Source organism: Xenopus tropicalis, chromosome 4 (genome assembly GCF_000004195.4).
Source record: "Xenopus tropicalis strain Nigerian chromosome 4, UCB_Xtro_10.0, whole genome shotgun sequence".
Taxonomy (NCBI): Eukaryota; Metazoa; Chordata; class Amphibia; order Anura; family Pipidae; genus Xenopus; species Xenopus tropicalis.
Genome location: NC_030680.2, coordinates 6,956,096 through 6,981,047, shown reverse-complemented (window position 1 = coordinate 6,981,047; position 24,952 = coordinate 6,956,096). Strand labels below are relative to the sequence as shown.

The 24,952-nt window shown below is 46.7% G+C and overlaps 1 protein-coding gene across 7 annotated transcripts in view; it reads right to left on the bottom strand.

Annotated features, from left to right (window-relative positions):
* The window catches only part of znf143 (zinc finger protein 143), a 29,662-nt gene extending 7,296 nt beyond the window's left edge, over positions 1–22,366 (bottom strand). Inside the window, exons 1-13 of one of the 7 annotated variants that reach the window (XM_012961224.3) lie at positions 22,161–22,366; positions 15,138–15,251; positions 13,660–13,752; positions 12,268–12,345; positions 12,062–12,139; positions 11,425–11,621; positions 10,639–10,713; positions 9,600–9,716; positions 9,399–9,474; positions 5,934–6,128; positions 3,311–3,436; positions 1,596–1,775; positions 1,294–1,521 (exon numbers count right to left, since the gene is read on the bottom strand). In XM_012961224.3, coding sequence (XP_012816678.1) covers positions 1,294–1,521; positions 1,596–1,775; positions 3,311–3,436; positions 5,934–6,128; positions 9,399–9,474; positions 9,600–9,716; positions 10,639–10,713; positions 11,425–11,621; positions 12,062–12,139; positions 12,268–12,345; positions 13,660–13,752; positions 15,138–15,243 — 1,549 coding nt within the window. In that variant the 5' untranslated portion in view covers positions 15,244–15,251; positions 22,161–22,366. 7 annotated transcript variants of the gene reach the window in all.
* Between the last annotated feature and the right edge of the window lie 2,586 nt (positions 22,367–24,952).

The following is a 24,952-nucleotide window of genomic DNA, read 5'->3' as shown; positions in this document are numbered from 1 at the left end:
ATATGGGACGGGGTTAGTATTAAATGGACAAACCACCGGCCCATTTCTGTAAATCTTAACCACTTCTGCGCAGCCGCCATGTTTAGCCACATCACTTCTGGTTCCTGTTGGTAAACACGACCAGTAGCACGGGACCAGGAGGTTATCGGAGTGAGCTGGGATCCAAAATAGGCCCTGGTATTCCAAGTACACAGAGGCCCAAACAGCCCCCCCAGCAGCCCAATAAATAGTGAGTGTCTATGGCACCATACAGCAGCCCCTTTGGCATTAGCCAGAACCCACAGATTGCCAGCCATATCACTCCAACTTGCAGCGCAGCAGTAAAGTGTGCCTGAGTCTGAGCTTTCAGAAGGAGCCAGCGCTACACATTAGAACTGCTTTCAGCTAACCTATTGTTTCTCCTACTCCCATGTAACTGGAGGAGTCCCAAGCCGGACTTGGATTTCTTACTATTGAGTGCTATTCTGATACCTACTGGGAGCTGCTATCTTGCTCCCTTCCCATTGTTCTGCTGATCGGCTGCTGGGGGTGAGGGGGGGGGGGATATCACTCCAACTTGCAGCGCAGCAGTAAAGTGTGCCTGAGTCTGAGCTTTCAGCCAGCGCTACACATTAGAACTGCTTTCAGCTAACCTATTGTTTCTCCTACTCCCATGTAACTGGAGGAGTCCCAAGCCGGACTTGGATTTCTTACTATTGAGTGCTATTCTGATACCTACTGGGAGCTGCTATCTTGCTCCCTTCCCATTGTTCTGCTGATCGGCTGCTGGGGGGGAGGGGGGGGATATCACTCCAACTTGCAGCGCAGCAGTAAAGTGTGCCTGAGTCTGAGCTTTCAGCCAGCGCTACACATTAGAACTTCTTTCAGCTAACCTATTGTTTCTCCTACTCCCATGTAACTGGAGGAGTCCCAAGCCGGACTTGGATTTCTTACTATTGAGTGCTATTCTGATACCTACTGGGAGCTGCTATCTTGCTCCCTTCCCATTGTTCTGCTGATCGGCTGCTGGGGGTGAGGGGGGGGGGGGATATCACTCCAACTTGCAGCGCAGCAGTAAAGTGCTACTGAAGTTTATCAGAGCACAGGTCACATGGCTGTGGCACCCTGGGAAATGAAGAACATGGCTAGCCCTATGGGAAAAACAGATTACAATGCAAGATTCTGCGGGAGAAGCTCTATTAACCAATGGATTTTGAAATAAACATGTTTTCCCATGACAGTATTCTGTGGATTGTGCCACGTTCCCACCATAACCCGACTGGCACCAATAAGGCTTATCTATAGGGCACTTACGCGGCTGCGGTACAAAGAAGCTCTCCTGCTCTTCCTCGATGGGTTCGGTGTCGTTGTGCGCCGTCCTCTTGTGCATGGCCAGGGTGGAGATCTGCTTGTAGGTTTTGCCGCAGTGGTTGCAGTTGTACGGCTTGGAGTGTGTGTGCACCACGTGGTGCTTGTACAGGCTGGAATACTCCGTGAAGCGCTTGTCGCAGCCGGGCACCGTGCATACGTAGGGCTTCTCCCCTGCCAGAAAATAACATTATATTAAACCAACAGCGGCCAATTCCCTCCCAGGAAGGCCAAGGAAAGGGGGGCACCTGTGTGTATCCGCACGTGGTTCTTGTAATTGGTGGCGCTGGCGAAGGCCCTGCCGCAGCCCGGTTCCGAGCAGTAGTAGGGTCTCTCCCCGGTGTGTGTGCGGATGTGGACCTTACGGATATTGGATGTAGTAAAGGATCTTCCACAGCCCTCAAACGGGCACTTGAACGGCCTTTCCCCTGTAGGAACACAAAGGCCCATTATAAACAGCTCGGAATGGGTAATGCCATAGGGCAGGCTGCTCCTGCTTGAGTCTCTGCTCTGCCAAAGCCTCCATCTTTCATTATCAGCACTATATTCCTATTAATTAATGTGAAATTAGCCCTAAATTAAATTAATTGGGCCTTCTGGGCCACTGTCTCTATCAAACCAATGGGATTTGTCCCTCTTCTTCCAATTCCTTCTCAATCCTCTGCTCCATTGCTCAGTTTGTATTTCCCTCCTGCTTTAATGGGCCAGTCAGCAGCACCCAGGCAGGGAATGGAACATTCCGCCTCAGGGCTGGAGAGTCTGGAAAGGCCCCGGGCCCCTCCCAAGGCACACAAAGCCCCCGCGTTGGCTGCCAAAGGCTGCAGTCTGTTGGAGGAGGTTATGTAATAAACCGTTGCTGCTGCTGCAACAATAATCTGTCTCCAATAAACAGGCGGCTGTCAGAGGGACAAGCTGGCAATGAGATACGGTGGGAGGGTGTGTGTGGGGCCGACAGCTGGACAATCGGTTACATCGAGGGCAGGATAACCGCACTGCATGCAATCAATTCCTGGCTGAAAGGGTAATAGAACAGGGAATACAGAAGCAGTAACAGAGCTCAGATGGGGGCCAGCAGGCATTTACTGACTGTATCATGCACTGACAGGGCTCTGATAGGGCCCAGCGTCACATGACAGGGCTCGGATAGGGCCCGGCGTCACATGACATGGCACGGATAGGGCCCAGCGTCACATGACATGGCACGGATAGGGCCCGGCGTCACATGACATGGCACGGATAGGGCCCGGCGTCACATGACATGGCACGGATAGGGCCCGGCGTCACATGACATGGCACGGATAGGGCCCGGCGTCACATGACATGGCACGGATAGGGCCCGGCGTCACATGACATGGCACGGATAGGGCCCGGCGTCACATGACCTGGCTCTGATAGGGCCCAATGTCACATGACCTGGCTCTGATAGGGCCCAATGTCACATGACATGGCACGGATAGGGCCCAGCATCACATGACCTGGCTCTGATAGGGCCCAATGTCACATGACCTGGCTCTGATAGGGCCCAATGTCACATGACATGGCACGGATAGGGCCCAGCATCACATGACCTGGCTCTGATAGGGCCCAATGTCACATGACATGGCACGGACAGGGCCCGGCGTCACATGACCTGGCTCTGATAGGGCCCAATGTCACATGACATGGACCCAGTATAGAGGTCCTACATTTCAATAGGTCAGTGAAAGGCATGGCACACAGCTCTGAGCGGAGCTCTTTACAGCAACCAATCACAGCTCTGTATATTCCAATCGCAGGACCTGACTGCACCTAGAGCACCGCTATTGCCCGGCCAGAGGGGGGAGATCAGACTGGGGGGAATGGGTTCATATAACAACCTTCATACACGCAGCTGCCCAAGCTGGGAACTTGGGTGCGAGCTACAGTATAAAGTACAGGGCCCCACATAATAATGGGCATTCATGGCAGCGATGGCGCCCCCTACCTGTGTGAGTCCGGACGTGTTTCTGCAGGTCTCCCGATGTCTTGAACGACTTGGTGCAGTTTTCTTCCGAGCAGCGGTACGGTTTCTCCCCCGTGTGCGTCCGTACGTGGCTTTTTAACCCATAACCTGCCACAAAGCAAAAGCGGGGGGGTTACGTAGGGGAAGCCAATATGGCGAATTCTCCTGCGTCGGCGCCTGTGCTGTGGGAACGAATCAGGAATGAGAGCAGCTACACGAAAGCATTCAGATGTAGGCGGCCCCCCCAATGGGGCTCATTGCACACCGCGTCCCCTGAAACATGGCCTGAACCAGAACGTACCACCTTTCATTAAAGGGGTTGTTCACCCGTGAGTTAACTTGATGAGACAATTTGCAATTGGTCTTCATTTGTTGTAGTTTTTTAAATTATTTACATTGTCCAGTTTGGACTTGCAGCAGCTATCTGGTTGCTAGGGTCCAAATTACCTTAGCAACCAGGGAATGTATGGTGTAAAAAGAAATAGAATAAAAAGTAACAATGACAATCGTTTTTTGGCTGCCGGGGTCAGTGACCCCCATTCTGAGGCTGAAGAAGGTTAGAAGGCAAAGGATTAAAAACTATATAAAAAAAATGATAAAGACCAACTGAAAAGTTAATGTAAAGGTGACCCAGCTCTTTAACGATTATGGGAATTCGCCCACAAAAGGTGCATTTGAGCCACAGCCGGTGGTGGATTTCAGAGCACTGTCGGTTCAGACTTCATACACACACATACATATTATTATTATTGGTTATATTATAAACAATGAGGGAGCACAGAGGCATAGCAGGGCCTGGGCTCTCCCTTCTTGCACTGGAAGAGAATGAGGATTAATACTTCCTGTTGGTTCCTACTCGGATTCCTTCACAGTCAGACAGGACAACTTTGAGGACATTCAACTGCTGCCACCTCATCTGGAAGGAAATATAGAGCCATATTCAACGTAAGCCCAATAGCCGAGGCCTATGTCGGAGAGGGTCCCCCTGGCTATGGCGCAGGGTTGCAGACGTTTTTGGGGGGTTAAGGTCCCTGTTTATGGTCCAACGTGTTCTTGCACCCCTTCATTTCAGAATAACAGTTTTAATTGCAAAGTTTGGGGAGTCAAAGGACAACCCCGCCAGGGTTACCCAGCTTGGCACCTAAAGGCGAGTTTAGGAAACCCAGTCAGACCTGTAGAAGGTTCCTTCCTGTAGGAAGTGAGTGTAATACAGTCATTGACTTTGTACAGCAATTAAAGGGGTTGTTTACCTTTAAATTTTTCCGGATAGCGGGTCTTTCCAGAATTTGGATCTCCTACCTTAAGTCTGCTGAAAAAATTATTTAAACAGTAATTAAATCCAATAGGATTGTTTTGCCCCCAATAAGGGGTAATTATATCTTAGTTGGGATCAAGTACAGGTACTGTTTTATTATTACAGAGAAAAGGGAATCATTTAACCATGAAATAAACCCAATAGGGCTGTTCTGCCCCCAATAAGGGGTAATTATATCTTAGTTGGGATCAAGTACAGGTACTGTTTTATTATTACAGAGAAAAGGGAATCATTTAACCATTAAATAAACCCAATAGGGCTGTTCTGCCCCCAATAAGGGGTAATTATATCTTAGTTGGGATCAAGTACAGGTACTGTTTTATTATTACAGAGAAAAGGGAATCATTTAACCATGAAATAAACCCAATAGGGCTGTTCTGCCCCCAATAAGGGGTAATTATATCTTAGTTGGGATCAAGTACAGGTACTGTTTTATTATTACAGAGAAAAGGGAATCATTTAACCATTAAATAAACCCAATAGGGCTGTTCTGCCCCAATAAGGGGTAATTATATCTTAGTTGGGATCAAGTACAGGTACTGTTTTATTATTACAGAGAAAAGGGAATCATTTAACCATGAAATAAATCCAATAGGGCTGTTCTGCCTCCAATAAGGGGTAATTATATCTTAGTTGGAGCCAGCGCTACACATTAGAACGGCTTTCAGCTAACCTATTGTTTCTCCTACTCCCATGTAACTGGAGGAGTCCCAAGCCGGACTTGGATTTCTTACTATTGAGTGCTATTCTGATACCTACTGGGAGCTGCTATCTTGCTCCCTTCCCATTGTTCTGCTGATTGGCTGCTGGGGGTGAGGGGGGAGGGGATATCACTCCAACTTGCAGCGCAGCAGTAAAGTGAGACTGAAGTTTATCAGAGCACAGGTCACATGGCTGTGGCACCCTGGGAAATGAAGAATATGGCTAGCCCAATGGGAAAAACAGATTACAATGCAGGAAGAAGCTCTATTAACTGATGGGTTTGGAGAGTTTTGGACAGTATTCCTTTAACGACTCCCTAAAGAGGCAGGGAAAGCGGTTGCACCTCCAGGCAGCAGGAGGGCCGGCACACTGTTCTATCTAATCTATCCCTACCCCAGTCTGATGTTGTCAGTCGCCTATCAACTACAATTCCAAAAAGGTAGGAAAAAAAAAAAATTCCCTTATAGTTGAAGCCAAAATAGCAGAGCAGGCGACTCGCTGCTTCACTATCTTGTGCCCAAGACAAAATGGCGTTCGGTTAGTCACCCGCCTCCCGCGCCCCCTATGTGCCAAGTGAGTAGTACTCACCGTCCGCTGTCTTCTGGATCCCCTGCACTCCGGACACGATCCGGTGCCTCCTCACACGGCCTCGTTGGCCAGGGTTTTGGGGGCGGCCCTCCTCAGGTACCTCTGGCGGTACTGAGGTCTCCTCGGGCGGCAGGTGATCCTCTCCCTCGGAAGGACCACTAGCTTTAGCCTTGTCCTTCCGAGGGCTCGCAGGAGCTGAGGACAAAAATAAAAAAATAAATGGAGGAGGAAATTGAAAAAAAAAAAACCTCAAAAAGGCTCTGAAGCTGCTCCCTGGGGGGGCTCAAAAACAGTCAGAATGGGGCAGTCGGTGGGACGAGGGGTATTTCTGCTTAGTGGGGGGACCCTAACAGCTCCTGTGCCCCTACAGACTATTGTATCGTCTCTTCCCCATAAATGTTCTAGGTTATAAACCATGATGAGAACGTGTGTTCCTTTAAAAATGGGATCTCCACGCAAACATGCTTTGGGCATAACAGGAGGAAATAAAATAATAAAACAGTACCTGTACTTGATCCCAACTAAGATATAATTACCCCTTATTGGGGCAGAACAACCCTATTGGGTTTATTTAATGGTTAAATGATTCCCTTTTCTCTGTAATAATAAAACAGTACCTGTACTTGATCCCAACTAAGATATAATTACCCCTTATTGGGGCAGAACAGCCCTATTGGGTTTATTTAATGGTTAAATGATTCCCTTTTCTCTGTAATAATAAAACAGTACCTGTACTTGATCCCAACTAAGATATAATTACCCCTTATTGGGGCAGAACAGCCCTATTGGGTTTATTTAATGGTTAAATGATTCCCTTTTCTCTGTAATAATAAAACAGTACCTGTACTTGATCCCAACTAAGATATAATTACCCCTTATTGGGGCAGAACAGCCCTATTGGGTTTATTTCATGGTTAAATGATTCCCTTTTCTCTGTAATAATAAAACAGTACCTGTACTTGATCCCAACTAAGATATAATTACCCCTTATTGGGGCAGAACAGCCCTATTGGGTTTATTTAATGTTTATATGATTTTTTTAGTAGCCTCAAGGTATGGAGATCCAAATTACAGAAAGATCTCTTACCCAGAAAACCTCAGGTTCTGTGAGGTTCCAGTTTTATGGTTACTTTTTGTAACTTACTTTTCTATTCAGCCCCTCCCCTATTCATATATCAGTCTCTCATGCAAACCACTCCCTGGCTGCTAAGGTAACTTGGACCCTAGCAACCAAATAGCTGCTGAAATTCCAAACCGTAGAGCTGAAAATGAAATAAAAAACTACAAATAAAAAATGAAGACCAATTGCAAATTGTCTCAGAATAATCACTCAAAACCACAGCATTTATCAAGCATGGGAGAAGGTACATTCATTTACCCCGGCGTGGTCGTGTTATTTGCCGACGCTATTCATAAAACTGTGAAGGAATTCATACAGATAGCCCATGAAAATAAAAAAAAAAAAAATCAAACTGTTGCCGATCATGTATAATGTTTCTGCGCCAGATGCTCCCGTATACGTCATTTCAGCACAATACACAAAGCCGAGATTTGGTGGAGTCTCGACTCCCATGGCCCCTCTGCCTGCTGGGAACAAACTGCATGCACCGAAATACAAGAACAAACTATGGCAGGATTCTGTGGGTTTCTATATATCTGTAACCTTGTTATGGGCTAAGGGGGCCCAGCCTGAAGGCCAGTTAGGGGGGGATTTGGGGTGAGTGCTTATTTGTGCCCTGGGTACCCCTGGAACTATAGCGGGGTGACTGTTACCCCAATGTTTCTATATATCTGTAACCTTGTTATGGGCTAAGGGGGCCCAGCCTGAAGGCCAGTTAGGGGGGGATTTGGGGTGAGTGCTTATTTGTGCCCTGGGTACCCCTGGAACTATAGCGGGGTGACTGTTACCCCAATGTTTCTATATATCTGTAACCTTGTTATGGGCTAAGGGGGCCCAGCCTGAAGGCCAGTTAGGGGGGGGATTTGGGGTGAGTGCTTATTTGTGCCCTGGGTACCCCTGGAACTATAGCGGGGTGACTGTTACCCCAATGTTTCTATATATCTGTAACCTTGTTATGGGCTAAGGGGGCCCAGCCTGAAGGCCAGTTAGGGGGGGATTTGGGGTGCTTATTTGTGCCCTGGGTACCCCTGGAACTATAGCGGGGTGACTGTTACCCCAATGTTTCTATATATCTGTAACCTTGTTATGGGCTAAGGGGGCCCAGCCTGAAGGCCAGTTAGGGGGGGGATTTGGGGTGAGTGCTTATTTGTGCCCTGGGTACCCCTGGAACTATAGCAGGGTGACTGTTACCCCAATGTTTCTATATATCTGTAACCTTGTTATGGGCTAAGGGGGCCCAGCCTGAAGGCCAGTTAGGGGGGATTTGGGGTGAGTGCTTATTTGTGCCCTGGGTACCCCTGGAACTATAGCGGGGTGACTGTTACCCCAATGTTTCTATATATCTGTAACCTTGTTATGGGCTAAGGGGGCCCAGCCTGAAGGCCAGTTAGGGGGGATTTGGGGTGAGTGCTTATTTGTGCCCTGGGTACCCCTGGAACTATAGCAGGGTGACTGTTACCCCAATGTTTCTATATATCTGTAACCTTGTTATGGGGGGGGCCAGCCTGAAGGCCAGTTAGGGGGGGATTTAGAACACTTCCCACACCAGCCAACAATATTGAGGGCTGCAACATTTTCATTCAGGGGAGTCAGACCAAAAACAGGAAAGCTTAAACCAAAACAGATTGAAAACCATCTCAGTCACAAACAAACTATTGCTCAGTATTCAGTGAAATTCACGCCGAATGCGGAGTTAGCTGGGCTTATGTTGAAAATGCTACTCTACTTATGGTTGTCATTGTAATTATTATATATATATATTAAGCCATGGCTGGCCGATACAATGACATAACATGGACTGCTTTACGGTCAGAGCTTTATCTAGATTCTATTTAGATTTATCTAGAATAAAGGGACAGGAATGCTGAGAGGGCCGCTTTCATTGATGCCTTAAGCCTTTGCAGCAGTGCCATATTCCAAGGATTTCAGCAGAAATTTTTCTCTGCTGTTTTGTTTCCACCAAATGCTCCGTCCTAGTGGAAGAAGGCAGAATCTATTAATAAACACACAGGAATGTATAAAAGTACTACTAATTAGTAAAAAGAAAATAAGAAGTTTAAAAGGAAAAAGTAACGGGGTGAGTAAAGTACCCACAAATCGCTGGTGGGAGGGGCAAGCGGTTGCTGCTATAAAAGCCACCTTGCTCCTGATTGGCTACAGGGAGTCCTACATAATGTGGATCCCTCCTATCTATTGTGTTGGATCCTACAGTTCAGACACGAGTCCTGCTGAAAGACCCAACCTGTGTTCCTGCCGATACTGCAGTCGATAACCATGATTAACAGATGCCCCATCAGATAGTTGCGACAGTGCCTTCCGCAGGATAGAGAATAAGGGGGACATACCTGTAGCGAACGCCTTCCTGCAGCCGCCATGGTCGCACTGGTACGGACGATCCCCTGTGTGTGACCTCTCGTGTACCTGCCGGGGACAATACAAATGTAAGAAGTTGGGTCTAAAGGAAGAACGTAAAGGACGTCACCTCCAAAAATACATTACCCATGTTCTTCTCCCACCCAAACACACTTGCACAGATGCCCCGTTACCTTGAGATGATGGGCAGTTGTGTACAGTTTCCCACAGCCTTCGTAGTCACAGCGGAAAGCCTTCTCGTTCGTCTGTGGGGGTTTGGCGGGAATGCGGGAGCCGTGGCTTAATACAATCTAAAAATACACACCGATTGGAGGCATAATAATCAATGTATGTGTATGAATGTATATTGTAAAAGCACACAGATTTACATTGCCTTTCAGGGGAAAGTGTTGGAAGGGTTACTGCCTGCCCTGCTCTCATTTCCCTACAGAAATAGGGGTTGGTAGCACTAGGTAGGTACCTAATATATAGGGGCAGAGACAGGGGAAAGTGTTGGAAGGGTTACTGCCTGCCCTGCTCTCATTTCCCTACAGAAATAGGGGTTGGTAGCACTAGGTAGGTACCTAATATATAGGGACAGAGACAGGGGAAAGTGTTGGAAGGGTTACTGCCTGCCCTGCTCTCATTTCCCTACAGAAATAGGGGTTGGTAGCACTAGGTAGGTACCTAATATATAGGGGCAGAGACAGGGGTAAGTGTTGGAAGGGTTACTGCCTGCCCTGCTCTCATTTCCCTACAGAAATAGGGGTTGGTAGCACTAGGTAGGTACCTAATATATAGGGGCAGAGACAGGGGAAAGTGTTGGAAGGGTTACTGTCTGCCCTGCTCTCATTTCCCTACAGAAATAGGGGTTGGTAGCACTAGGTAGGTACCTAATATATAGGGGCAGAGACAGGGGAAAGTGTTGGAAGGGTTACTGCCTGCCCTGCTCTCATTTCCCTACAGAAATAGGGGTTGGTAGCACTAGGTAGGTACCTAATATATAGGGGCAGAGACAGGGGAAAGTGTTGGAAGGGTTACTGCCTGCCCTGCTCTCATTTCCCTACAGAAATAGGGGTTGGTAGCACTAGGTAGGTACCTAATATATAGGGGCAGAGACAGGGGAAAGTGTTGGAAGGGTTACTGCCTGCTCTGCTCTCATTTCCCTTTATGTGCCTGTAGTACCTGTGCCAGCCTTTAGGTGGCGCCCAGGAAAGAGGGAAATATACAAACCTGCATCTTCTTTTCTGATTCAGATTCATTTATAAGTGCATTGCTACCGGCTCCTTCCCCTCCTTCAATCGACACCTACAAACACAATGATCCTTTATATTATATAGTGCAGCTATAGGGACATTTACTGGCCCACTGTCCATTTCATATCCTGAGTGTTACTCCCATGTCCAAGTGGCATACATTAAAGGGGTAGTTCAGCTTTAAATTAAGTTTTATGTCGACAATGATAGTCTAAGAGTATTTGCAATTCGTTTTTTTTTTTCTATTACTCTCCAGTTTGGCATTTAAGCAGCAGGTTGCTAGGGTCTGGTTTAACTTAGCAACCAGGCAGTGGTTGGAATTAGAGTCATGGAACAGGAATAGAAGGAGGTCTAAGTAGAAAGATAAGTAATAAAAAGTAACAATAATAAAACTGTAACCTCACAGAGCAATAGTTTTTTTTTAGCTGCTGGGGTCAGTGACCCCCTATTACTAAAAAGATGTAGAAAATGAAGGCAAATCATTTTAAAACTATAAAATATAAATAAGTAAATCCAATTGCAGGGAATTGACATTCTATAACATTAACCCCCATAGGTAATAAAAGGCACTAAGTTTGCCCAGGAGCAGTAACCCACAGCAACCAATCAGCAGGAAGCATTTACTGGTCACCTGTTTAAAAGCAGACAGCTTATTGGTTGCTCCTAGGCAAACTTAGTGACCCATACCTTCAGTGCCACAGGGTACTTGGAATAAACTAGTAAATCTCAGCTGGGGAAAATGACGGCAGAACCCTGTAGGTACCTTTGCGGCATACTGTTCCAAGGCGCTGATTGTGTCGGGGTCGATGGAAGCCTCCCCCGTGTGTAGCCCCGCGACGGTGCCGTCGGCTTGGATTGCCAGGATGGTATCGGACTGCGGGACCTGCACCGCGTGGTGAATATAAGCCGTCGTGCCATCTTCCAGCTGCACTGCTTGCACCGAACTCTGATCGTACGAGTCTGGAACAACATGGAAAAGCAATGCATTGTGGGTAATGTAGTTCCTGCATGCCGTCTGTAAGCTGCGGAGAAGCGGTTACAATTTGCAACATCAATGTTTTAGTCCCTCCTCCCCTGCCAGGATTTGAAATGATGCAGAAAGAGAATAACTGTTTTGCAGCTGGAGTTCAGCCTATAAAAATGGGATTTATTCCTACTTTTTTGAAGGAACAGATTACAGGGATGGGTATATTAGGGGTTTCTGTGTTGTGTGGGGCTCTGGAAGCTAGAGTTCCCCTTTAATCTCCCCAGGGCAGGGGCAAATGTGTATGACAGTCTATGATGATGCAACTCTAATCGAATGGCTTGGAGCTGCCAGTAGCCATAGCGACTGCCATTGATGGTGCAACTAGTAACCATTACCGATTCCCATTGGCCGAGAGCCGCGTGACCCAGAATACCTTTGGAAGAGTGATGGATGTAGGCCGTGGTGCCATCTTCCAACTGAACCGCCTGCCCGTCCTCCAGGCTCAGGTCATCTGCTCGTCAAAAACACAAGACTAGTAAGAAACATCTCGATAGGCCCCCCCTGTCCCTTCCCAAAATGTCCAGCAATGCAGCGATTGGCTAGTAAGGGGCGGCGTGACCCCGCGGAGGGAATACTCACCGCCTTTAGGGACGTGCTGGACGTAGGCAGCCGAACCATCTTCCAGCTGAATGACTTGCCCTTCCATTAATTTCCCATCTACAGATAGAAACCCGGCTCGTTAGGCAAATATGGATATTTTCATTCCCACCTAATGATACTAATAGTAGTACAAGTATCGGACCCCTTATCCGGAAATCCATTATCCAGAAAGTTCAGGATTACGGAAAGGCCATCGCCCATAGACTCCATTTTAATCAAATAATTCACATTTTTAAAAATGGTTTTCTCTGTAATAATAAAACAGTACCTGTACTTGATCCCAACTAAGATATAATTACCCCTTACTGGGGCAGAACAGCCCTATTGGGTTTATTTAATGGTTAAATGATTCCCTTTTCTCTGTAATAATAAAACAGTACCTGTACTTGATCCCAACTAAGATATAATTACCCCTTATTGGGGGCAGAACAGCCCTATTGGGTTTATTTCATGGTTAAATGATTCCCTTTCTCTGTAATAATAAAACAGTACCTGTACTTGATCCCAACTAAGATATAATTACCCCTTATTGGGGCAGAACAGCCCTATTGGGTTTATTTAATGGTTAAATGATTCCCTTTTCTCTGTAATAATAAAACAGTACCTGTACTTGATCCCAACTAAGATATAATTACCCCTTATTGGGGCAGAACAGCCCTATTGGGTTTATTTCATGGTTAAATGATTCCCTTTTCTCTGTAATAATAAAACAGTACCTGTACTTGATCCCAACTAAGATATAATTACCCCTTATTGGGGCAGAACAGCCCTATTGGGTTTATTTAATGGTTAAATGATTCCCTTTTCTCTGTAATAATAAAACAGTACCTGTACTTGATCCCAACTAAGATATAATTACCCCTTATTGGGGGCAGAACAGCCCTATTGGGTTTATTTAATGGTTAAATGATTCCCTTTTCTCTGTAATAATAAAACAGTACCTGTACTTGATCCCAACTAAGATATAATTACCCCTTATTGGGGCAGAACAGCCCTATTGGGTTTATTTAATGGTTAAATGATTCCCTTTTCTCTGTAATAATAAAACAGTACCTGTACTTGATCCCAACTAAGATATAATTACCCCTTATTGGGGCAGAACAGCCAAGAGTACCTTAATGCTGCTGTTCATGAAAAAACAAAACAAAAGTTGTGTACAGCAGTTTTATTTTCAAATGGCTGTACAGTAAAGTGGCATTATTTACCCTTTAAAGGGGAACTAAACCCACCCTAGATTTCTTTTTTTTAACTACTAGCCCCCAGCTGACTCTACAATACTAAACGGCCATGACTAGGAGCACTGCTGCAATGAATGCAAATAACCCCCAGTGCCGGAGCTTGCAGCCCCCCCCCCAGTAGGGAAAGCCGTACCCTTAGTGTTGTGCTGAATGTAGGCAGTGGAACCATCGGCCAGGGTGACTGCCTGCAGGCTCATACCCTCCATCGTGTCCATACTCTCGCCATCTGGAAGATAAACAAAGCCACTTGCTAGGACGCGAGCATCAGAGCAAACTGCCCCCATAGGGGCCGACGCACTCCGCACTCCGCTCTGTGCCCTTATGTATTATCAGTGCCAGAAGTTTAGTACATAGCACACAACATGACCAATCGTAACAATGACAGTGGCTGCAATATTTCTGCTCAACTCCCTGCCCCTCTTTCCCATTGGTTCCGGTCCAAACGTGGCTTAAAACTAGTGTAAAATGTCATTTTCCCACCAGTAAATGCCCCATTTCCACCCTAGGTGTGTTGCACAATAAAACAATGGCGTTCTAAACAATTAATGCATGGAAAGTGAAATCCTCCAAACAAATAAACATAAATGATAGTTTTATTCTAGTTTTTATGATATTAAGAGTCTTTATACTGCCGATATATTGAATTTAGTGCAAGGGCGCCACCTGCTGTTCATTCTGGCATCTGACGTTTCTCTGGTCAGTTCTAAGCAGAGCTCAGAAACATCAGGTCCTGTTACTTGGCGCACTGCCCGAGGTAGCGAGTAACCGACTGGAAACATTGGGGAAAATTTGTAACCCCCTCCTTTAAAAGGGGTTGTTTACCTTTAAATAAACCTTTAGTATAATGTAGAGAGTAAAATTCAGCAATAACTTGCAATTGGTCTTCGTTTTCTTTTTTTATTACTTATTTAGCTTTATTTTGTAGTAAATAAATGTCAGCGGCTATATAGTTGCTAGGGTCCAAACTATCCTAGCAACCAGATATTAGGACTGAAATATGAATAGGAGAGATCCTGAATAGAAAGGTAAGTAATAAAAAGTAACAGTAACAATTAAATTGGAGCCTTGCAGAGGAATCGTTTTTTTGGTTGCCGGGGTCAGTGACCCCTATTTGAAAGCTGGAAAGAGGAGGAGCAAGAAGGCAAATGATTCAAAAACTATGAAAAAAAAAGAAGACCAATTAAAAAGTTGCTTACGATTAGCCATTCTATAACTGACCCCTTTAAGATACAGGGTAGGGGGTATGTCCCCTTTAAGATGCCCATATATGGATTGATATCAAATGCTGGTTTTTTTTTTTTACATTCTTGATATATTCTTGACAGCCCATTGGTCCATTTACTCGACCAAAACCAGTCCGATCAACATGGAACCAGAACCTATTTTTAGAAACCATTTGGGCTGGAAGGAAAATCCCAGCCATGGACCCCAATGGCCGATATATATATATATAAATGGTCCACAGCCGACACCATTTTGCTTGCTGCGTTGGCTAAAATGGATGATGATTGGCTGGTTTGGTCACCTGACTAAACAAGCCAATCTCTATGGGCCGCTGAATCCGGCCAGTGTGGCCGCGGGATGCATGGCTGGGATTGGTCATTTCTGTACCTGCCACGGCTTCTGTAAGACACAGAGTGACGTGCTGGGCTTCCCCACCTCCTCCAGGAAACTCGGCCATTGCTTGGGAATCCCGATTGATTTGGGCTAAAAGCATATTTTTCCCTGAAAGATAAAAAAAATAAAAAATAATAATAATAAGTTTGAGGCAATTAAGGGGGCGCTGAATTCTTGTTGCTCGACCAGTAGGGCGGCCATTGCTGAAACCCGGCACACAATGACGGGGCCCATTTCCTTTTAAAGGGGAAGTTCACCATCAGTATGTTATAGAATGGCCAATTCTGAGCAACTTTTCAATTGGTCTTCATTATTTCTTTTTCATACTTTGCTTTCTCCTTCTGACTCTTTGCAGCTTTCAAATGGGGGTCACTGACCCCGGCAGCCAAACCCTATTGCTCTGTGAGGCTCCAGTTTTATTGTTATTGTTACTTTTTATTCCTTATCTTTCTATTCAGCCCCTCCCCTATTCATATACCCGTCTCTCATTCAAATTACTCCCTGGTTGCTAAGGTCATTTGGATCCCAGCAACCAAATAGCTGCTGAAACTCCATACTGGGAGCTGCTGAACAAAAAGTGAAATAAAAAAAAAAAAAAAATCTTTAAATAATAAAAACACAAAGACCAATTGCAAATTTGCGCAATACTGTATAGGGAATGTCTCTTGTGTTGCATGGAATTCGGAACACATTTAAACATGCTAGGCCCTATCAGCCAATGAATAGGCAGAGTTCTGCCTTTACCTCCCACACTACTTCCTGTTACAGTTAGAGCTGCATCACTTCCTGTCAGCTGATCTCTGGGGGAGCACAGAGCCCATCACTAAATGGCGGCTCAAGGGAAAGGATGTAAAAGGGCAATATTTACTGATATATATATTCCAGTTTGGATTCTTTAATAGGTCACTTAATATCATATAAACTGTCTGTTGGTTACGTATTCATTCTGAGGGTGTAGTTTCCCTTTAATCTGCCCTGTATTCCCTCTAATCTTATCAATATCATTACTAACCCTCTCTGTACCCTATAAAGCCTCTTCTCTATCCCATAATCCTCCTGGCACAGCCATCCCATCAGCCTTAGTGACACCTACAACCCCTTCTGAATAAACCAACCAGGGCTCAGCTCTTAGTTTGATTAAATTAGGGGTGTGGCCAACCTGACTAATCAGAATTATGGCTTCCCAATATGGTATGGGCTAAGGGGGCCCAGCCTGAAGGCCAGTTAGGGGGGATTTGGGGTGAGTGCTTATTTGTGCCCTGGGTACCCCTGGAACTATAGCGGGGTGACTGTTACCCCAATGTTTCTATATATCTGTAACCTTGTTATGGGCTAAGGGGGCCCAGCCTGAAGGCCAGTTAGGGGGGGATTTGGGGTGAGTGCTTATTTGTGCCCTGGGTACCCCTGGAACTATAGCGGGGTGACTGTTACCCCAATGTTTCTATATATCTGTAACCTTGTTATGGGCTAAGGGGGCCCAGCCTGAAGGCCAGTTAGGGGGGATTTGGGGTGAGTGCTTATTTGTGCCCTGGGTACCCCTGGAACTATAGCGGGGTGACTGTTACCCCAATGTTTCTATATATCTGTAACCTTGTTATGGGCTAAGGGGGCCCAGCCTGAAGGCCAGTTAGGGGGGGATTTGGGGTGAGTGCTTATTTGTGCCCTGGGTACCCCTGGAACTATAGCGGGGTGACTGTTACCCCAATGTTTCTATATATCTGTAACAGTGTTCTGAGGTATAGGGGCCCACCCTTGGTTGTACCCCAAAACAGATAGCAAAGCCAGGATTCAGCACATCTCCAGTTCAGGTTCCAAACCCAATCAGAACCCTAATCCCTGGGCAAGTACAGATGACCCATTAGAATAGCAGGCTATAGCTTTGTTTGTGGAGCCTCTGATGAACTCTCAATAAAAATCAGCCAATAGCCTAATCCAGCCAAGGTCACCTGACAAGCAGAACTTTACATGTATACCTGGCTTAAAGGGCGTGTATTCTGAAATAATTACTTTTTTTTAAAAAAAAGTAATTAATGAAAGAAAAGTAACGTCGCACATGAGCAATAAATGTATATTTGGAAGTTGTATCAGGAGTCAGAACCAGCAGTGCAGGGAAGGGAAAGGGACAGACACAGTGACAGTTACACATAACTATAAACCCAGTGAGAATGAGGAATGAATGGATATTGGGGAGTTGTATCAGGAGTCAGAACCAGCAGTGCAGGGAAGGGAAAGGGACAGACACAGTGACAGTTACACATAACTATAAACCCAGTGAGAATGAGGAATGAATGGATATTGGGGAGTTGTATCAGGAGTCAGAACCAGCAGTGCAGAGAAGGGAAAGGGACAGACACAGTGACAGTTACACATAACTATAAACCCAGTGAGAATGAGGAATGAATGGATATTGGGGAGTTGTATCAGGAGTCAGAACCAGCAGTGCAGGGAAGGGAAAGGGACAGACACAGTGACAGTTACACATAACTATAAACCCAGTGAGAATGAGGGATGAATGGGTATTGGGGAGTTGTATCAGGAGTCAGAACCAGCAGTGCAGGGAAGGGAAAGGGACAGACACAGTGACAGTTACACATAACTATAAACCCAGTGAGAATGAGGGATGAATGGGTATTGGGGAGTTGTATCAGGAGTCAGAACCAGCAGTGCAGGGAAGGGAAAGGGACAGGCACAGTGACAGTTACACATAACTATAAACCCAGTGAGAATGAGGAATGAATGGATATTGGGGAGTTGTATCAGGAGTCAGAACCAGCAGTGCAGGGAAGGGAAAGGGACAGACACAGTGACAGTTACACATAACTATAAACCCAGTGAGAATGAGGAATGAATGGGTATTGGGGAGCTGTATCAGGAGTCAGAACCAGCAGTGCAGGGAAGGGAAAGGGACAGACACAGTGACAGTTACACATAACTATATACCCAGTGAGAATGAGGAATGAATGGGTATTGGGGAGTTGTATCAGGAGTCAGAACCAGCAGTGCAGGGAAGGGAAAGGGACAGACACAGTGACAGTTACACATAACTATAAACCCAGTGAGAATGAGGAATGAATGGATATTGGGGAGTTGTATCAGGAGTCAGAACCAGCAGTGCAGGGAAGGGAAAGGGACAGGCACAGTGACAGTTACACATAACTATAAACCCAGTGAGAATGAGGAATGAATGGGTATTGGGGAGTTGTATCAGGAGTCAGAACCAGCAGTGCAGGGAAGGGACAGACACAGTGACAGTTACACATAACTATAAACCCAGTGAGAATGAGGAATGAATGGATATTGGGGAGTTGTATCAGGAGTCAGAACCAGCAGTGCAGGGAAGGGAAAGGGACAGACACAGTGACAGTTACACATAACTATAAACCCAGTGAGAATGAGGAATGAATGGGTATTGGGGAGTTGTATCAGGAGTCAGAACCAGCAGTGCAGGGAAGGGAAAGGGACAGACACAGTGACAGTTACACATAACTATAAACCCAGTGAGAATGAGGAATGAATGGGTATTGGGGAGTTGTATCAGGAGTCAGAACCAGCAGTGCAGGGAAGGGAAAGGGACAGGCACAGTGACAGTTACACATAACTATAAACCCAGTGAGAATGAGGAATGAATGGGTATTGGGGAGCTGTATCAGGAGTCAGAACCAGCAGTGCAGGGAAGGGACAGACACAGTGACAGTTACACATAACTATAAACCCAGTGAGAATGAGGAATGAATGGGTATTGGGGAGTTGTATCAGGAGTCAGAACCAGCAGTGCAGGGAAGGGAAAGGGACAGACACAGTGACAGTTACACATAACTATAAACCCAGTGAGAATGAGGAATGAATGGATATTGGGGAGTTGTATCAGGAGTCAGAACCAGCAGTGCAGGGAAGGGAAAGGGACAGACACAGTGACAGTTACACATAACTATAAACCCAGTGAGAATGAGGAATGAATGGATATTGGGGAGTTGTATCAGGAGTCAGAACCAGCAGTGCAGGGAAGGGAAAGGGACAGACACAGTGACAGTTACACATAACTATAAACCCAGTGAGAATGAGGAATGAATGGATATTGGGGAGTTGTATCAGGAGTCAGAACCAGCAGTGCAGGGAAGGGAAAGGGACAGACACAGTGACAGTTACACATAACTATAAACCCAGTGAGAATGAGGAATGAATGGATATTGGGGAGTTGTATCAGGAGTCAGAACCAGCAGATTTCAATTTGCTTTTATTATGCAAAACGTTATATTTGGGTTAAGATCCCCTTTAAAGGGGGGTGAAAAGGCACACAGGGCCCAAAGTTGCCCTTCCATGGCCCCCATTCATAGGGTTGGGGCAGTTCCAGTCAGGGTGGGGGTATCTATAGACTGCACTGCGCAGCCCCTCACTATTCTCTGGGCCAAACCTTATTGCACCCCGTCCACCCCAGGCTTTTACTGGCCACCTGAAATGGAAAAAAGTGATTGACAACCCTATCAGCCTATCAGAACTCACTCCTGGCAGGTAGGGGTAAGGGCATATGTTTATTGTGTATCAGTAGGACAATGGAGCGCAGACAGAAAGCAGTGCCAAATTATTCCTACCAGGGAAGTCAGAACTACAACTCCCAGCAACCAATCAGTCATCTCCGCCCCTTCAGAGGATGCTGGGAATTGTAGCCCAACAGCAGGAGCGACTGAGTGCCGAGTATCATGTGACACTGATATATCCAGGCTGATGAGTCAGGGTTTGTTTATACAGACACACCAGGGAGTGAGGGGGCGGAGTTCTGCAACCTGAGGCTCTCTGGCTAAACTATATTTCCCAGCATCCCACTGCAACTACCAACTAGACTACCACTCCCAGCATCCATTGCACCTACAATAATTTACTATATTACTGGACTACAACTCCCAGAATTCCCAGCCAGACGGGGTACTGAAATCAAAGTACTCCCAACAACCTCTGCCTGGGGGAAACCACAGAGCAAGGGGCCCTTTATGTGAAACTCAGCTGCAGCTCTCCAGCACTTACTGGACTATAACTCCCAGCACCCCCTGCCAACCCTCATCTCAGGGAAATACCCGGTGCAGTATTTATAGTTAATAAACTACAACTCCCAGCATCCCCTGACAGCCATGGGTCACAGTAACATACACTCACTATTTATAATCCAACTTCTGCCAGTTAATGAACTACAACTCCCATCATGCCCTGTTAGTCTGAGGCCAGGCAGTACGCCCACTTCCATTTCTTTGAGTTCCACCCAATCTGCAGCCCTCCATTAGTTATTGAACTACAACTCCCATCATTACCTGACAGGTCTCAGCTGGGGCAGAATACCCAATGTGTCATCTTACAGCCCATTATAAAAACTCATTTGTAGCTCACCCAGCTGTTATTAATCTACAACTCCCAGCAGCCCCTGCCAGCCCTCATCCCAGGGAAATACTCAGTGCCGTATTTAGTTAATAAACTACAACTCCCAGCACCACCTGCAACCCTCATCCCAGGGAAATACTCAGTGCCGTATTTAGTTAATAAACTACAACTCCCAGAACCCCCTGCAACCCTCATCCCAGGGAAATAGTTCAGTATAGTTAATAAACTACAACTCCCAGCACCCCCTGCAACCCTCATCCTAGGGAAATACTCAGTGCCGTATTTAGTTAATAAACTACAACTCCCAGCACCCCCTGCAACCCTCATCCTAGGGAAATACTCAGTGCCGTATTTAGTTAATAAACTACAACTCCCAGAACCCCCTGCAACCCTCATCCCAGGGAAATAGTTCAGTATAGTTAATAAACTACAACTCCCAGCACCCCCTGCAACCCTCATCCTAGGGAAATACTCAGTGCCGTATTTAGTTAATAAACTACAACTCCCAGAACCCCCTGCCAACCCACATCCAAGGGAAATAATCAGGGCAGTATTTAGTTTATAAACTACAACTCCCAGAACCCCCTGCAACCCACATCCCAGGGAAATACTCAGTGCAGTATTTAGTTAATAAACTACAACTCCCAGAACCCCCTGCAACCCTCATCCCAGGGAAATAGTGCAGTATAGTTAATAAACTACAACTCCCAGCACCCCCTGCAACCCACATCCCAGGGAAATACTCAGTGCAGTATTTAGTTTAATAAACTACAACTCCCAGCACCCCCTGCTAACCCTCATCCCAGGGAAATAGTGCAGTATAGTTAATAAACTACAACTCCCAGCACCCCCTGCTAACCCTCATCCCAGGGAAATAGTTCAGTATAGTTAATAAACTACAACTCCCAGCACCCCCTGCAACCCTCATCCTAGGGAAATACTCAGTGCCGTATTTAGTTAATAAACTACAACTCCCAGAACCCCCTGCCAACCCACATCCCAGGGAAATACTCAGTGCAGTATTTAGTTAATAAACTACAACTCCCAGAACCCCCTGCAACCCTCATCCCAGGGAAATAGTGCAGTATAGTTAATAAACTACAACTCCCAGCACCCCCCATGACAGCCTCAGCATGGCATAAAGACTCCTAGTAGGGCCCCCTTACGTATAGCCCATTGTGCAACTTTTGATTTGTTATTGAACTACAACTCCCAGCATCCCTATCCCATGACAGCTGTAGGCCGACAGGGGATTCTGGGAGTTGCAGTTCACCTTACTCTATCAACGCTCCTGCAGCGAAAATACATCTATTGAAGGTACAATGACATCTCTTCTGTCGCTTCCATCCAGCTGCGACCCCTGTGGGGCCCCCCGCCCCGGGGAAGGTGAATGCATAAGGAGCAGTGGGCGCCACGGCGGCAGCAGGGAGGGAGGCAGCGCGGCTCCAGGCCCATAAGGGGAGGCCCCAAGTGGATTTCACCTCCCAGCGCTCTCTCCTAGCACAGTCGCTGGAGCAGCCGCTATGTAGGGCCGGACTGGGGCAAGGGAGGCAGCGCGGAGAGGGTGCACCGCCTGGGGAATGTCCCTGAGCCCGGCGCCTCCCTCCTGGAAATGCGGCACCCTGGGTAACAACACATTTATATACCAACCTCCGGCACAATTTTCCAACAATTCCTCCGTCCGACCACCATGCACCAGGGCAGGAAACGGCCGAGGACTGCGCACCCCGCAACCCGAATAGGCGCATAACAACGGGGGAGGGCGGAGTTACAGCACGCTTTCTAGCGCGCCATAGGCTTAGCGGTAGGGACGCGCCGGGCAGCTGAGGGAAACGATTGGACGAGACCTTGCTCTGTAAAGAACATCAGGAGAATGCGGATTTTTATTTTATACAGGCGGCAGGGTTCCCCTGAGGAGCCTGGCGTCCCGTCCCTCCCCCGGGGCTGGCTCTACTCGCATCGGATTGGTCACTTCGCCTTGCAGTCAATCATTTCGCAGTCGCGATTGGTTAATGCGCTTGTCTGCTGATTCGAGCTCCCGCCCTGCGCTTGCCAGGTACATTGCTGGTTCTGGGGTGGATGAAACTCGGCGCCATTTTGTTGAAAGCGAAGCGGCGGGAGCAGCTGTTGTGTGCTAAGTGCCGGGCTGCTGGATTGGGCCTTCATTTCACTTATTGGGGAGTGAGATAGAGAAGCTCTCCCTGTTTGCGGCCTTTTAAAAAATGGCTGCCAGGTTTCGTGCAAAGCATAAGTGAGGGGGGACTGGTTACCCTTCATTTACTGTGAAGTTCCCGTACGTTTTATTCACTTATGCGCTGATATCCTGAGAGTTATAGTTTAAGGCAGGACTGCCCCACCTCACAGTAGAAATCACATTCCCTATAGAGCGGCTTGTAGGGCAGACAGGGTGAGCCTGAAAGCAAAAAGGAATTGGAGCCTCTGTCTATACTGCCCAATTGCATGCTGGGTATTGTAGTTTTCTATTAATCCTAGCTGTAGGCTAATTGTTAGATACAAACTACATTACCCAGCATGCAGTGGGACAGGCACACTAGGGGGGAAAAAACTGGCTAGTTTCCAAACTACAAAGCTGCCAAGGCTCCAAAAAATAGCCCCAAACTGTACCTTGGAGGGTTTGTGCTTTGGAAACCTGCCTGGGCTTTCAGTTAGTAGCCCGATTTGGTGGGGAAACTGCCAGTCTGGCAACCCTGGGGTCTGATAGGGGATGCTGGGAGTGACACATTATCAGCCATAAAGTGGCAGCTCACACTGCAATAAATTATGGGGAGGGTGAGTCCAAATCTAATTGAACTTGGTCTATATGATCAGTTAACTTGTACACTCTTGGTTGCTAGGTGTCTGCTGACACTAGTAACCAGGCAGCAGTGCCAATGGCCAGCTGGACGAATCAATAGGAGACATTTTCAATATAAATTAATAATAATAAATATGTCTTCTAAATTAATTTGGTTGCTGGGCAGAATAGCCAGTTTCTGGGTAAAGTATGACCAATTGCAAATGTTCCATCACCTCATATTCATTTTAAAGGACAAGGGACATTCAACTCACTGGGGACAATTTGTGCTGTTCCCCTACTGAGGGAAATAATCAGTTCCATTACTCTGTCACTCTATCCCTAAACACTCTGAACTGCAAAAAAAGAAATAGACGTATTTTGGTTCATACAGACTCATCTCATTCCACAGGTTGAAAGGAATCCATGATAGTCTGTCTCTGTGCTCGCAGGGACCTATGCTCCGCCCATTATCTTCAGTGTCATGCAACCCCTCCCTCACCTTATTCCATTGTTCTGAGAAAAGAGCGACTGAGCTGATAAAGGGAATGGGCTCAGTTATGGGGAAAGGCTGGCCCAGTTGGGATTGGTTACACTGGGGAAGGGGCAGTTAAGGGGGGGTCACTATATATAAATATATAAGGGGGGGGGCAGGAATGAAATAGAGAAAGTACAGGGAAGAGCGACTAAGCTGATAAAGGGAATGGGCTCAGTTATGGGGAAAGGCTGGCCCAGTTGGGATTGGTTACACTGGGGAAGGGGCAGTTATGGGGGGGTCATTATATATAAATATATAAGGGGGGGGCAGGAATGAAATAGAGAAAGTACAGGGAAGAGCGACTAAGCTGATAAAGGGAATGGGCTCAGTTATGGGGAAAGGCTGGCCCAGTTGGGATTGGTTACACTGGGGAAGGGGCAGTTAATAAGGGGGGGGGGGGTATTATTAGCAAGTGTAGTGTGTAAAGGGGTTAGAGAAATTCTCAGTACCAAGTTGATCCAAGGACACAGCAGCCTGTGGAGCTTACAATCTAAGATCCCTATGGGCATATGAAGGAAGTACCTACCCCCTGCTGTGGGAGCTGCCCTATTACATAACTGTGCCCCGCACTAACATGCCCATCAATGGGAGCAAGTAAGGATTATGGGTAATGTTGGACTGGGGTGTTTGTGGCTCATCAGGGGCTGACACCCAAGGGCCCACCACCCCAGCTGGGAAGGACCTCCCCCTCCCCCACATACTTCATCTTGTGGTTCCCACAGGCCCGGCCCAGGCCCTATCCGGCAAGTCTGTGGGTGGTGCTACTGAGCACGCTCCGAGCCGAAGGCCTGCACAGGGTGGGGCAGGGCTGGGGGAACATGGCAGCTCCATGCTCTTACAGTAAGAAGCATTTTCCAAGCTGGCACCTTTTATATGAATAATAAACTATTTTTGGCTTTACTTCTCTTTTAATACTGCAACCGTATTCCATAAAGGGCAACTGGTACTTTCAACCCATGCCACAAGGTGGCGCTGTATGGGGAAAAAAGATCCCAATTGGGAATAAATACCTTCCACACAAATGCTCTTGTTGAACTAGCACTTTGTGAACCCATAATATACCCATCACTGTAGGCTGGAACTTCAACATTTAAGTATAAATCCCATCTT